Source organism: Phalangium opilio, unplaced genomic scaffold, assembly GCF_054372755.1.
Source record: "Phalangium opilio isolate 3A_F unplaced genomic scaffold, DU_Popi_V2 ptg000079l_1, whole genome shotgun sequence".
NCBI lineage: Eukaryota > Metazoa > Arthropoda > Arachnida > Opiliones > Phalangiidae > Phalangium > Phalangium opilio.
In genome coordinates this window covers 3,725,366-3,738,841 of record NW_028324187.1, presented here as the reverse complement: position 1 = coordinate 3,738,841, position 13,476 = coordinate 3,725,366, and the positions used below count along the sequence as shown (strand labels likewise).

General features: G+C 34.0%; 2 protein-coding genes and 2 long non-coding RNA genes across 13 annotated transcripts; 3 read left to right on the top strand and 1 right to left on the bottom strand.

Moving 5' to 3' along the window:
* Positions 1-495: 495 nt before the first annotated feature.
* LOC149654243 (uncharacterized) lies at positions 496-8,259 on the top strand. 9 transcript variants are annotated; one of them, XM_089845693.1, is made up of 7 exons: positions 496-841; positions 910-1,060; positions 1,157-1,244; positions 1,304-3,040; positions 3,122-3,287; positions 5,520-6,288; positions 6,353-8,259. In XM_089845693.1, exons 6-7 carry the CDS (start codon positions 6,229-6,231, stop codon positions 6,605-6,607), a joined length of 315 nt encoding a protein of 104 aa, XP_089701819.1. In that variant the 5' UTR covers positions 496-841; positions 910-1,060; positions 1,157-1,244; positions 1,304-3,040; positions 3,122-3,287; positions 5,520-6,228; the 3' UTR covers positions 6,608-8,259. The 9 variants fall into 9 exon arrangements, 6 of the variants coding, with proteins under 6 accessions (XP_089701819.1, XP_089701817.1, XP_089701818.1 ...); XR_016370551.1 differs by having other exon boundaries at positions 496-712; positions 802-841; positions 910-3,040; XR_016370552.1 differs by having other exon boundaries at positions 910-2,446; positions 2,533-3,040.
* LOC149654242 (uncharacterized) lies at positions 6,874-8,623 on the bottom strand. The gene is made up of 2 exons (XR_016370553.1): positions 8,348-8,623; positions 6,874-7,342 (listed from the first exon to the last, which is right to left on the bottom strand). It is a non-coding gene; the product is annotated as an uncharacterized LOC149654242 (long non-coding RNA).
* A 1,390-nt stretch (positions 8,624-10,013) lies between these two features.
* Positions 10,014-10,574, top strand: LOC149654241 (uncharacterized). Its single transcript, XR_016370549.1, has 2 exons — positions 10,014-10,240; positions 10,275-10,574. It is a non-coding gene; the product is annotated as an uncharacterized LOC149654241 (long non-coding RNA).
* Positions 10,575-10,690: 116 nt separating this feature from the next.
* Positions 10,691-13,426, top strand: LOC149654240 (proclotting enzyme-like). 2 transcript variants are annotated; one of them, XM_089845686.1, is made up of 8 exons: positions 10,691-11,023; positions 11,076-11,180; positions 11,319-11,437; positions 11,505-11,644; positions 11,704-11,956; positions 12,010-12,272; positions 12,408-12,556; positions 12,618-13,426. In XM_089845686.1, the coding sequence occupies exons 1-8, from the start codon at positions 10,934-10,936 to the stop codon at positions 12,792-12,794; spliced, it is 1,296 nt and encodes a 431-aa protein (XP_089701812.1). In that variant the 5' UTR covers positions 10,691-10,933; the 3' UTR covers positions 12,795-13,426. The 2 variants fall into 2 exon arrangements, with proteins under 2 accessions (XP_089701812.1, XP_089701813.1); XM_089845687.1 differs by lacking the exons at positions 10,691-11,023; positions 11,076-11,180 and adding an exon at positions 11,208-11,215.
* Positions 13,427-13,476: the final 50 nt, after the last annotated feature.

Sequence of the window (13,476 nt, the reverse complement as noted above, 5' to 3'; positions counted from 1 at the left end):
AGTAGTTTTAATGGAGTGAAACAAAAGTTTAATTAAAGTGAACGTAAATATACTTATGCCTAACATGATATTGCCAGGGTGAGAAATAAGGCGGTGGCACTGGGCAAATGACCAGTTTAAAAATTGCTTTGACCAGTTTATTTATTAAACGCCTGGGGGTCCAGTGGTCACCGTGACCACTTTTTAAATTCCCCTTCTTTAGTAAAAAATAATTCCCAGAAGTGGGTTATAGAAATTAATGCTTATAAAACAAATAAACAGTATAATAAAACCATCCCTAGAGCCATTTCAGTGCAGCTCTGACAGTATATAGAAATATTAAGTGGTCATTGACCAGTTTTTTAATTAAAACCCTTGGGCTCTACTGGTCAAATGACCAGTTTAAAAATTTTCCTTATTTCTCACCCTGGATATTGCTCTATGGTAGCGAGCGCGTGATTAAGTAGGCTATGCTATGGCTGTCGTCTGCTCAAGAAAGGTTCGGGACCATGTTCGAGACAAAGAACTTGGAACATATAGCCCCCTAGAATTACACATCCACGCTCGAATTTTTCAATTTCCAAGCCCACTTTTTTTTTAACGATAACTTTATCATTCGTTGGTAACGCCATCTATAATGCTTGAGACGAAATAATTATCTGTCGTCTGCTTTGCTGAAGCTGAATTTTTCTCATTTGCTTTAATTGCTTATGAATTTGGGCGCATAGACGCGGTAATGAAAATGTTTTTAAATATTGTTTTGATATTATTTATTGTGAAAAGTAGGCCTATAATATTAAATATGTTTTGATGCAATTGTAGGCCTATACTTAGCTGTTGTCCTTAAAATAATATCAATTTGGTAAGCTTTTTTCTAACAGCTTCTATTTTCATTTTTTCATTAAAAATACGAATAACTTTGGGAACTAGAAAGTTCAGATAATGTTTTCATCCAATTTCTTGGGAAAAATGTTTTCACGCATCAGACACCTTTTTTACGAGGGATTAAATTTTGAGAGCAATTGTTTTAGAAGCAGTACCACCATCATTTTCAAGGTTTTGCATCCGCAGGCTTTTTTTGGTGAGATCAAGAATTTTCACTACGCTCTCCGAAGGATATATTAAACTACCATGATCTCTAACAATTAATCCTCTGGTCGACTTGGTCGTAATGCAGTAGTCGTGAAAGCTCTTTCATTGATTGCATTTGAGGACTTTGTGCAGTTTCCGTACACAAATCCAGCCAAAATAGTGTCTCTCAATAGGTTTGACCCATCAAAATATAAATGTCCTCTGTTAGCTTTGAGAAAATTTGTTGTCACAGTATTATCACGAGCCAAGACATTTGCACAACCAGAACCCTCAACCAGAAAGGCGTTCTTATAAGCTGCTTTAAATTTTAAAATCGTGGGATTGTTGTTTCATCCACCTTTTTGTCTTACTACTCCGAAAAAATATGGTTTTGAGACAGTTTGTACGTTGGAAGGTAATTGTTGTTTTGATTAAAACAATATATTAGTAGATATCAACAGATTTTGATGACCCTAAACTATCGCTTTTTTTGCTAGCCCGACTATGTTTCCTATAATTAATGCTTAAAAGTTTGAAAACACAGTTGGAGTTTCTCAAAAAGTTCTTTAATAAAATATAATTCCATCTCTTAGGCGTGGGTTTGTGGGTACACGCAAAAGTAATGTAGAATAGCGGTTTTTCCCAAGTGACAAAAAACTTTATTTTGGTGACTTTCCGATAGTCAGATATTTGAAAATGATTGCTAACAGGGTTGCCACAGTACCTGGAAAACCTGGAAAAGTCAGGGAATTTAAAATAGGGTTGAAAAGTCAGGGAAATTGATTTAAGCGAGTAAAATTTCTGGGGATAAGTCTATATTGAAAGAGTAATGAAAGTTTTCTCCTCATCCTCTCTTCTTAACACAAGTGAACTCTTGAGCAATCCTTAAAAATGCTGTCTAGAATTGCTTTTATGTAAAAAAACCTCTTAGACTGTTAGATAGTTAAAATGTTTCTTAATGATTTTAAGGTAACAAATACATGGGAAAACTTTATGTAGAGGGTTTATTTAATTAAAAGCACTGAAAACGTGCTGCAAAAATTTACGTTTTCGGCCTAAAAAGGTCAGGGAAAATCTAAGAAAAATGTCAGGGAAAACCTGGAAAAGTCAGGGAATTTGGTTCTGAAATTGAAAATTCTGTGGCAACCCTGTACAAATCGCGGTATTTTTCCCAGGAGACCAATTTGATTTTCCAATGGCATTGAGCCATTTTACTAACAAACTGGACTGATCACCGGATATCTTTATTTGAGTTGCAGTTAGTAATAAAAATAATGTAAAATTGTGGAACAATTTTCGCGCTTTGCTTACTTATGATAGGAGGACTGTTCCCATCTGGAACTCCATTCCTACCGAAGTAGTTGGCCAGCCCACTCTCTATTTAAACTCAAAATACGTAAGTTCCTAAAACTTTAACTCGGATGGAGGGAAAGAAATCCACCAATCCCTATCTCTTTAACCACCTTTTTACTATATTATCAGTGTATAAGTTCAAGTTGGAGCTGTAAGGCTTCACAGCCCTAGCTCGTCAATTGAATGGAGCAAAAAAAGAAACATTTTTATTTCTCCGTGTATTTTTACATTCCTCAATTGAACATTTTTTGCCCATTTTATACTCGCACACTTTGAAATTAGCGCAAGAAAGTGTTTTTCTCAATAATAAATCGTTTTTATTATGTTATTAAACGTTTAAAAACTATATTTAAACATGTAGTGTATTAAACTAAAAGCACTTTGAAATCGCGCTATTTCCCTCCAAAAAGTTTGAAAATGTTTCATTTTCGCGCAAAAAATAAAATATAGAAATTCTAGTTATGCGCCACACACATAGATGGCGCTACCGACGAATGATAAAGTATACTTGTTGAAAAAACCGGGCGCGCGAAGCGTAGATTTGATGTGTAATTCTAGGGGGCTATATGTTCCAAGTTCTTTGGTTCGAGACTTCAGGATGCTCAAGGTCAAGGCTAGCTAAAATTCCCTGGATTTGGTAATTTATTAATGTTTTTAATATAATTTTTAATCGTAATTCAAGTGAAAAGATATGTTCATTAATTTCAATGTAAATTAGGCATTGAAAATCTGCGAAAATCATGCTAAACTCCGAGTTCGTAAATTGCCTACTCGAGGCTAGGCTTAGCTGTGACGAAGGCCCAGTTCGTAAATTGCCTACACGAGGTTAGGCTTAGCTGTGACGAAGGCCAAGGCTTATGTGTTAGTAAGTCCAGGAACCTTGGGTAAGTACTACCTTTCAAGTTTTTAAAGTTTCAAACTCCAAATTTTTACAATGTCAAGAGCATATGGTTACAAGTTTAAAAGTCAAGCTGTACAGCTTTGGGGTGTGAACGTGAAGTTATACAGGCAGAATTGGGTGTTGCTGTATTTTGAGCGTAAAACTTGGGCTATAATTTCAAGGGAAGTGTTTTTACAAGTTAGCTTGGAAATTTTTAGTAAGTTTGATAGACTTTCCCTCTACTAATAAATGGATGTTAACCGTTGGCGGTCCATGGATGGTTTTAAATGGCAGTTAGTGAAGTTAACGGTGAAATCAAGATACAAGTTGCGTAGCTTAGTACTTTACCCTGGAAATTTTTTAGCAAGTTTGACAGACTTTCAATCTATTAGTAATAGCTAATAAATAAATGGATGGTATCGGTTGGCGGTCCATGGATGGTTTTTAATCACAGTTAGTAAATTAACGGTGAAATCGAGATACAAGTTGTGTAGCTTAGTGCTTTACCTTAGAAGTTTTTTAGCAACTTTGATAGACTTTCAATCTGTTAGTAATAGCTAATAAATAAATGGATGATAATGGTTGGCGGTCCATGTATCGTTTTTAATGGCAGTTAGTAAATTAACGGTAAAATCGAGATACAAGTTGCGTAGCTTAGTATTTTACATTGGAAATTTTTAGCTAGTTTGGTAGACTTTCCCTCTATTAATATTAGCTAATAAATAAGTGAATGATAATTCCATGGATGGTTTTTAATGACAGTTAGTAAAGTTAACGGTGAAATCGAGATACTTTAGAAGTTGAAAACCCACGGATGGTTTTTATTAGCCTCCCAGTAAGGGAGGATAGCCTGAGAGATGACTTTGGGCGAATTATATCCTAAGTATTTAGGTTTGCAACTATTATTGGTAAAATGACGTATGTCTTTGAGATAGGCAATCATGTCATTAATACGTGAACACCAGCATAATTCCATGCTTAATTTAGGACTTTATTTGCTTAGCAAGGTTTGATGAAACCTATTAATAATCTATTGGTATAAATATGGGTATCAGGCCAGTTTGTTTTCAACATAACAGCGCTATTTGTGTAGTTACTAGCTGTTTAACAGTATCGAAGTATTGGAAATAATTTTGAAGTTTAGTTTTGGGATTTTTATTAGATGGGATCTTTCAAATGGTTAATTTTTAGCAAGCCCTAAGCATTTTTAGCTTTATTCTTTTATGATAAAATGGCACAATATTCATGATTAACGTTTATTTCGTTCTTAGTTTAAATATTTGAAATTAATTTTACTAAATATTTGAAATTAATTTTACTAAATATTTGAAATTAATTTTACTAAATATTTGAAATTAATTTTACTAAATATTTGAAATTAATTTTACTAAATATTTGTAATTAATTTTACTAAATATTTGAAATTAATTTTACTAAATATTTGAAATTAATTTTACTAAATATTTGAAATTAATTTTACTAAATATTTGAAATTAATTTTACTAAATATTTGAAATTAAATTTACTAAATATTTGAAATTAATTTTACTAAATATTTGAAATTAATTTTACTAAATATTTGAAATTAATTTTACTAAATATTTGAAATTAATTTTACTAAATGTTTGAAATTAATTTTACTAAATGTTTGAAATTAATTTTACTAAGTATTTGAAATTAATTTTACTAAGTATTTGAAATTAATTTTACTAAGTATTTGAAATTAATTTTACTAAATATTTGAAATTAATTTTACTAAATATTTGAAATTAATTTTACTAAATATTTGAAATTAATTTTACTAAATATTTGAAATTAATTTTACTAAATATTTGAAATTAATTTTACTAAATATTTGAAATTAATTTTACTAAATATTTGAAATTAATTTTACTAAATATTTGAAATTAATTTTACTAAATATTTGAAATTAATTTTACTAAATATTTGAATCTTCTTAGTTAAACTTTCTAGTTTTTACCATGAATTTATTCTTGGTCCTACTATTCAATCTTTTTTAGTCGGTTTAAAAGTAATTCAAAATAATTATTTATGCCCTTAATTGCTAAATGTTTCCAGATTAACCCTAAACCGTATTAAAAGGGATATAATATTTATTTTTCTAGTTATGTTAAATGATTGATTTGGAAGTGAAATTAATGTTACTCTAAAATAATTGTGCCATTTATCATGATAATAATTTTAAATTTTATTAATTGTTTGCATTTTATTTTAGCTATTTTCGGTTTTCAAAGGAGCAATTTATGTTGGATTCTAGAATAGTAACTATTTTGGCAAAATGGCATGCAACATTAAATCCCCCCCCCTCCCAGTAGAAGTCCATTCTTAATTCAGGTCTACACTTTCATTATATCTGTTGAAAGGGAATCTCTATTTAGACAGCGTGAGAAACATTTTTGGCACTTTGTGCGTAGAAATAATTAAATCTTATTAATAGTAATTCTAGCCCTATCCGGTTACTAGGGTGCTTAGTTTTTAGTTTTTATTATATTTAGTTTTAAAAGGGAAGCGCTAGTGTCTGGTCTTTTTAGGGATATACGCCAGGATATAAATAAAATGCTTAATTATGGAATAGGTAAGACTGGTCCTAGCCCTCTTTTTTAAAATTAATTAACATAATCAGGATTGTAAACTTTTCAAGACAAGGGTGAGATTCCCTTTGCAGTATTAAGGTATCTAGTTTATGGTTTTAATTATAAATATTTTTAGGGGAAAAGCGTTTGGCAACTCCTTGAGGGAGTTTTGTAGGATTTAAATAAATTTATGATTTATGTTTAAGGTAGAAGGTTGCTTATACGCTTTGTCCTTTAAAAGTAAACACGATTTTAAGCGGGGTTTAAGGCGAGGCTTAGCTTTTTACGGTATTCTTTCCCTATTACTGTTACGAATGTGCCTTTTATGCCAAAAAAATAGTCATTTGTCTTATGCCTGAACATTTTGCCGTTACGTCTAGCGAAAATACTCGACTGGATTTTCTAATTAAGGTAATTAATTTCAAGTTATTCGTGTGCCTTTTTCCAAATAGTAATTCGAATTTTTCTTGCGCAGGAAGAAGTGGACGACAGCGAGTGGACTCTCATTGGAAATCCCATGCTGTGGACGACAGCGAGTGGACTCTCATTGGAAATCCCATGCTATGGACGTCTGCAAGTGGACTCTCATTGGAAATCCCGTTCTAAGGACGAAGTTTCCTGGTTTTGGGGCTCTACAGCGGGCCTTAGTTTAAATTTTACGTTTCCCGATTTGTCCCAGGGACTTGTAAAATTTAAATTGGGCTCGCAAGGCTTACTTTGGGGGTGGTAGCTTAAGTTTAAAATTAAAGTTTCGATATTGGGGAAGGAACAAAAATAGTCGAAAAACACTTAGGGTAGTTTTTTGACAATTTTTTTGATTTTTTTAATAATTTTAATAAAAAAATATTTTTTTTTGGAAAAAAATTTTTTTATTGCATTATTTTCTTTATTTTTTGTAAAAATTATAAAAAAGGGGTAAAAAAAACTCCCTAAGTGTTGACTTTTAAAAAAAGAAACCAAGTCTAGTATCTAAAAAAATTCAAGAAAAGAAAGAACGAGGTTTAAGGCAAAATTTATTCAATAAGAAACAAAAAAACCAAGTGTTTACAAAAATTTCGAACAAAAAAAATATTAAAGAGTTTTGTAAGTTAAAGTTTGAACGCAAAAAAAAATAATAAGTAGTTACAAATAAAATTTGCAAGCGAAAAACTAAAAGTGGTTACATGTAAAATTTGCAAGTAAAAAAGCTGTATTTTGTGTCTTCTAGCTTCGATGATTTTCTCCATATCTTCGAGGCAATGTAGAGAGGGATAGCAAGTCCGGAAGAAGACATCGTGTAACGGAATCCAACAAAGCTTGTCATCGGGAATGAAACGTAGCAAGTCCAGAACAGCGGAAGTCATCGTGCGACGTCAATGTAACAAAGTATGTCATCAGGAATGATAAGTCTCGGAATGACCAGTCATCGGGAAAGATACATCATATTATGACCAGCGACAGAAAAATCCAAGAATATCAGCTGCACCTATAAATGAAAACATATTAATAACTCATCTTTAACTATTGCCTACTTTTGGGCGGTCCTTAATTAAAAAACTGGCTACTAAATTTAGAGAGAAATGCCAATTACCACCCGAATTAAAGAAAGGCTTGACTACCGTGATTCCCATAAATACTCTGGTTAACTAATTATATCCCATTAGTGGATAGGAAATAATTTTAGGAAACCTGACATTTAATTTTAAATTAAATTATGTAATTTAATAATGAAAATATTTTAAAATATCCCCTAAACTAATTTTAGGAAAACCCGCTATTTATTTATTTTAAAACAAGCCCCACAGACAGACCCCGCAAATAACTAGGGTTTAAATGGGACAAGGCTTAGGGCAACTGTCCACGTATCTTAAAATTCTCTGCTGAACTTGATTTTAGAAACTGCCGCTTTATCTCTAAATTAATTAACAATAGTCCCTAAACTAATTTTTGGAAAACCCGCTATTTATTTTAAAACTATTCCCACAGACAGACCCCGTAAATAACTAGGGTTTAAATGGGAAAAGGCTTAGGGCAACTCTCCACGTGTCTTAAAATTCTCGGTGGAACTTGATTTATGAAATTGTCGCTTTATCTCGAAATTAATTAACAATAGTCCCTAAACTAATTTTAGGAAAACCCGCTATTTATTTATTCTAAAACTGTTCCCACAGACAGACCCCGTAAATAACTAGGGTTTAAATGGGACAAGGCTTAATTTAGGCTACCTGATTTCCGAAAATCTGTCGCGTTATCTCTAAATTAATTACGTACCCCGTTTAATAGCTTATAATAATAGGCCCTAAACTATTTATTAAGGGATTCTCTCTTTTAAAACATCTCGTTGTAAAATTTTATTTATCGTACTTGATTTTTAATAAATTAATAAAATTCACTAACATTTAACACTACCTAATTAATTTAAATACTTGAAATAAAATAAATAATTTAAGAGGGGCTAGATGAATTTGGATTATTGTAAAGTTAGGCTTACGGACTGTTAAAGCAAGAGGAGGTCAAGCAATGGCCGCCAAGTAAGTTTAAGAGCTTCGAATTCAACTTGCATCCTCGGGAAAAATGGTCAGCGAAATGGCGGATCAACGGTAAAGGTTTTTCCAAGCGACCTCCTCGACGGCTTCCAGGCAACGAATGAACCAGCTGAGCGGGTTTTTCCAAGCGACTTTCCTCGACTTCTTTCAGGCAACGAATGAACCGGCTGACCCGTAACGATCAACTGAGCGTGAACAGTTCCAAGCGACTTTCCTCGACGGCTTCCAGACAACGAATGAACCGGCCGACGCCTGACTTCCAACTAAGTAAATTTCCAACGTCGGGGGGCGCTAAAAGCGCCGATGCACGGACTCGGATGGGCCGTGTCCTAGGCACTAAATTCAAATAGCTGAACACCGCTAGGCCTATATTAATGAACGATAGGCCTAAACGAATGAAATAATTGAATTTATAATCATTACCTATTATTAACATCTATAATGACGTGACGTCACAAGCCAATTACCTCTGTGACGTGGTCACCCGATCCGACGTCACAGGTCACGTGATCCGACGTCACAGGTCACGTGATCCGACGTCATTGGTCACGTGATCCGGCGTCACAGGTCACGTGATCTGACGTCATAGCCACGGGATCCGACGTCATAGTCACGTGATCTGACGTCATAGTCACGTGATCCGACGTCAGAGTGACGTGATCCGACGTCAGAGTGACGTGATCCGACGTCATAGTCACGTGATCTGACGTCATAGTCACGTGATCCGACATCATTGGTCACGTGATCCGGCATCACAGGTCACGTGATCTGACGTCATAGCCACGGGATCCGACGTCATAGTCACGTGATCTGACGTCATAGTCACGTGATCCGACGTCAGAGTGACGTGATCGACGTCATAGTCACGTGATCTGACGTCATAGTCACGTGCTCTGACGTTATAGTCACGTGATCTGCCCCATAGGTCACGTGACCGGGTGTGATTAATCCGTTTAAGAATTAGCTTGTGACGTTTTGCGTGACTTCGAATGAAATCATTCATTGTAACTTTGACACTGTACTCAAAATTTTCATTGGATAAAGTCATTTATTCTTGCTGTTTATTAGGAGTGTGTCGTGTCAACATATTCGACACACCGCTCAATCACACTCTAATTCAGAGGGTATGAATCAAGTTTCTGTACCTTAGCAACTAAGTATGCTTATAAGTAGAAATAAATTTATGACGCAGACTTATAAATATTAATGCAAAATTTTATTTTGAAATGGGTATATTACATCAGATACATTCGATTTATTTAAACATTAATAATTAAAATAATTTTTAAAAATGTGTAATCATTCATAATAACTTCGGTACTGTATTCAAAATATTCATTGCATAAAGTTATTTATTCTGTTTTGTGCCATGTCAACATATCCGACTCACCGCTCTATAATGTTGAGAAAACACTTAAATCATATTCTAATTCAGAGGGTATTAATCAAGTTTCTATACCTTAGCCACTAACTATAATTAGTGAGCTTACAAGTAAAAATAAATTTATCAAGCAGACTGAAAAATATTAATGCAAGATTTTATTTTGAAATAGGTATATCAGATACATAAGATTTTATTAAAGAAATTAATAATAATTTTTTTTATAAACGTGCAATTTCTGAATGATGAGTCCAGATACTGAAAACAAAACAGAAAGTATATACTATTTATAAATTCTAAGTGGCTAAGAAATTCAACTTGAAATAAGCTGTTTCACCAAGGATAAGCAATGCGCGTGAGGAAGTTTGTTTTCACTATAGGATAGGCAACTCCGACGACAGCTTATTCTGTATATATACTCTGTTCCTGCTTCGGTTGTCAGCACTCGCAAACCTAGGTCCAGCTTCGGTTGTCAGCACTCGCAAACCTAGGTCCAGCTTCGGTTGTCAGCCCGTGCAAATTTTTGGGAATCTGAAGAAAGAATTGTCGCAATTTTTAATAGCGCAACGTTGCGTGATTATGTTTGAAGGGCCCTCCATTGCCTACAGCCTATCCCATAGCGTGAAAACAAATGTCCTCACGCGCATTCTTTATCCATGAATAAACCTTGAAAAGTAGTATTTGAGCCTCTTGGTTTACATATTTTATCAAGTGAAACTATGGGAAAAATTAAACTTTAATCCTTTGCGCATTTTGAATCGCAACTTAGCACGTGTTTTTCGATCCGTCCATTTTTCATAAAATGTAAATGTATCACGAATTTGTAATAAATAGTTTTCTCTTTTGACAAGTTCTTACGCCTCATCTCAGTACACACACAGCTGGAGCAAAACTTTACAGCACAGTCAATTTATATCAAAAACAAATACACGTCCACAAAATAGTCTTTAGGTGTCTTGGGAGAAACTAAACTATACCTAAAAACGGGATTTTTAGATTGGAATCATGCTTCGTTTCATATTCTTAACAACTATAATCTGTCACACGATAGTCTTTAATCAACTGAAATTATGACAATACTCTAACCTTTACCTACGTTCAGTTTGAACAATTGAAACTGTTCTAAAAGTGTCCTTTTTAAAACAAAGATATGTACTCGACGCATCCAAGTTTCGCGGTTCTTTTATATACATTTACATTGCAGCTGTGTCTAAATGTAAACCACGGGGCGCCAAGCTTAGTAAGTATATAGTTAAACAAAACGATAAAATGAAACTAAAAAATATGGTTAGGAAACATGCGTAGAAACAATAGAAAATCAAACCAGCGGTGAGATTTCCTCTCCAAATTTCCCGTCAGTTTACAAGAAAAATGCATTGTGCATTTGGACCTTTAAGGTACACGTTACTTCTTGTAATTGTCCATACTTTTCGTATGTATAAAATTTGAGTTATTTTAAAATGACCTAAATTCACCCAAGATAAACAGGGTGAACGTTAGGTCACTTCTAATTTAGTAATACGGAAATTTCTTAGCTTAAAGACAAGGAACAAGTTAAAATTTCGTTTGACGTATTGTTGCTCGAATCAAGCGAAAATTGTTCCAACGCCTTTGTGGAAATTCTTAATACAACTTCAAATCAAACAAGCGAAAAGTAATTACCATTACCTCGTCGCCGCTAACCCTTAAGACTGTATTTTAAGCAATTTTAAACCTCACAGAATATGCGGTAAACGCAACCCTTTCACGGTAACACTTAATGGACCAGAACCTTCAATAAAATTTAAATCCATCAGTGACGTTGGATACCCAGGATTTCACGCGAAATTCCAGATTGTTAATGGATCCTCGCAAATTAATGGTTATAAAACAAACCCCCTGAAAGAAAATATAAATCATAAAAATATATGAAATACATAGGCACGAATAAATTGAAAAGCGTTGGACCATTGAAATCCATCGAAAATTCAAATGTAACTGATCATGGCAGTATTTGCAAGTGTGGACAATCCAGTCGGCAAGGCAAACGAATAGTTGGTGGGACCACCAGCGACATGAACGAATACCCATGGCTCGTGGTTCTGGTTTTAAGAGACACTGATACGTCAGCTCATTGTGGTGCTGCTTTGATAACAACAAAGCACGTCATCACAGCGAGTCATTGCACTAACCAGTAAGTTTCCCATTATATTGTCCAATGTATCATAGATTTATTTTCTTCCTCAGTCAAGTAGCAACGAATTTCTTGGCTCTCCTGGGTGCACATAACCTCATGTCACGCGGTACTGATACAATTGTCCGTAACATTGTTGAAATACACCGTCACGAGAAGTACGATAGAACCAACGAATCAAATGACATCGCGATACTCGTAATGGACCACGATGTCCAATTGAGTGATACAGTCCAACCCATTTGCCTTCCACCATCGGATTCACTATTCATTGGAGAAACCGCCGTCGCAGCCGGATGGGGGAAAACTGACTATGGTAGGTTAATAGTATCACTAGTAATCTACCCATCAGTATATCATCATTGGTGTAGTTTGGTTTGAACTCATGATTTAACATTTTTAGAGAATAGGTTCTCACCGATTTAAAATCTTTGACCAATGACAATTGCAGGTGGTAAAACCAGTGACGTACCTTTGGAAGTTCGCATGCCTGTGGTAGACAACCGCGATTGTCAGAAGAAGTTTTCCTCAACCAAAGCCAAAATCACAGAGAGAAATCTATGTGCTGGAGTTTTAAACGGCGAAAAAGATGCCTGTCAGGTATTATAGGACTTTTGATAACTTTATCTGTCGTGTTTCGAGTTTTACTATTAATTGACAGGGTGATTCTGGTGGACCGCTTATGTGGCAGAACGAAACATCCTCTCAATGGCATTTAATAGGTATAGTTTCCTACGGTGTCAAATGCGCCACACCAGGATTCTATGGCGTCTACACAAGAGTCAATCAGTACTTGGATTGGATCGAGAATGCTACTAATCAAAAATTATGTTTGTAATGGTAAAATTTTGATTAAAAATTCAATTTCATCAAAATAACTTTTGTATTTATCTTTTTTTTTTCGCTTCCTTACAGACAAGTTTTTAGTCACCTCACTGAGGACAATTTAACTTTGTATTTTTTAACGTACAAGATTCTATAAAATTTATACAATATTTTTTTTTTTACTTTTTGCGTTTGTATTTGTTTGTTTGTTTGTTCTGTAAACATGTAAAAGGCATATTTTTTTATCATTTTACAGAAATGCGCATAATTATGCCAAAGAGATGGTCCATTTCTCATTTATCCCCGCACATATTTAAACATTTTATTTCACGAAAAAACTGTTGGCCGAAAAGTTATTTCTTTTGTTATTGAAAAGGACGGATGGTTGGCCACTGAATTTATCGCGTTTTAGTTGGAATTTTTAAATTTGTAATATAGTTCGTCAAGGAATTAAGAAAAACACTTATTCAGTTTGAGGTTTTAATAACATTTAAACGTTAAAGCTGCTCGGAATAAAAGAAATATTTAAAACAACTAAAAAGACGAATTTGAAATAGAATCGGGGAATGTTAACCTTGTTGATTGGACGGAGATTTCATTTTCTTCGTAGAAAATTAAAAGAAAAGCTTAGAAATTAATTTAAAACTCGCAAATGCGATGGAATAGTTCTGGAACTTTGGTGGTAAAACTGGTAA

Excerpts from the sequence above, each read along its gene's own strand:
- LOC149654240 (XM_089845686.1), top strand. The coding sequence starts at position 10,934 with ATGTACTCGACGCATCCAAGTTTCGCGGTTCTTTTATATACATTTACA. Across the intron at positions 11,024-11,075 it reads ACCACGGGGCGCCAAGCTTA|GAAACATGCGTAGAAACAAT; the intron begins GTAAGTATATAG and ends AAATATGGTTAG. Across the intron at positions 11,645-11,703 it reads TGGATCCTCGCAAATTAATG|GCACGAATAAATTGAAAAGC; the intron begins GTTATAAAACAA and ends TGAAATACATAG.
- LOC149654243 (XM_089845690.1), top strand. The coding sequence starts at position 6,229 with ATGCCTGAACATTTTGCCGTTACGTCTAGCGAAAATACTCGACTGGAT. Across the intron at positions 6,289-6,352 it reads GACTGGATTTTCTAATTAAG|GAAGAAGTGGACGACAGCGA; the intron begins GTAATTAATTTC and ends TTTCTTGCGCAG.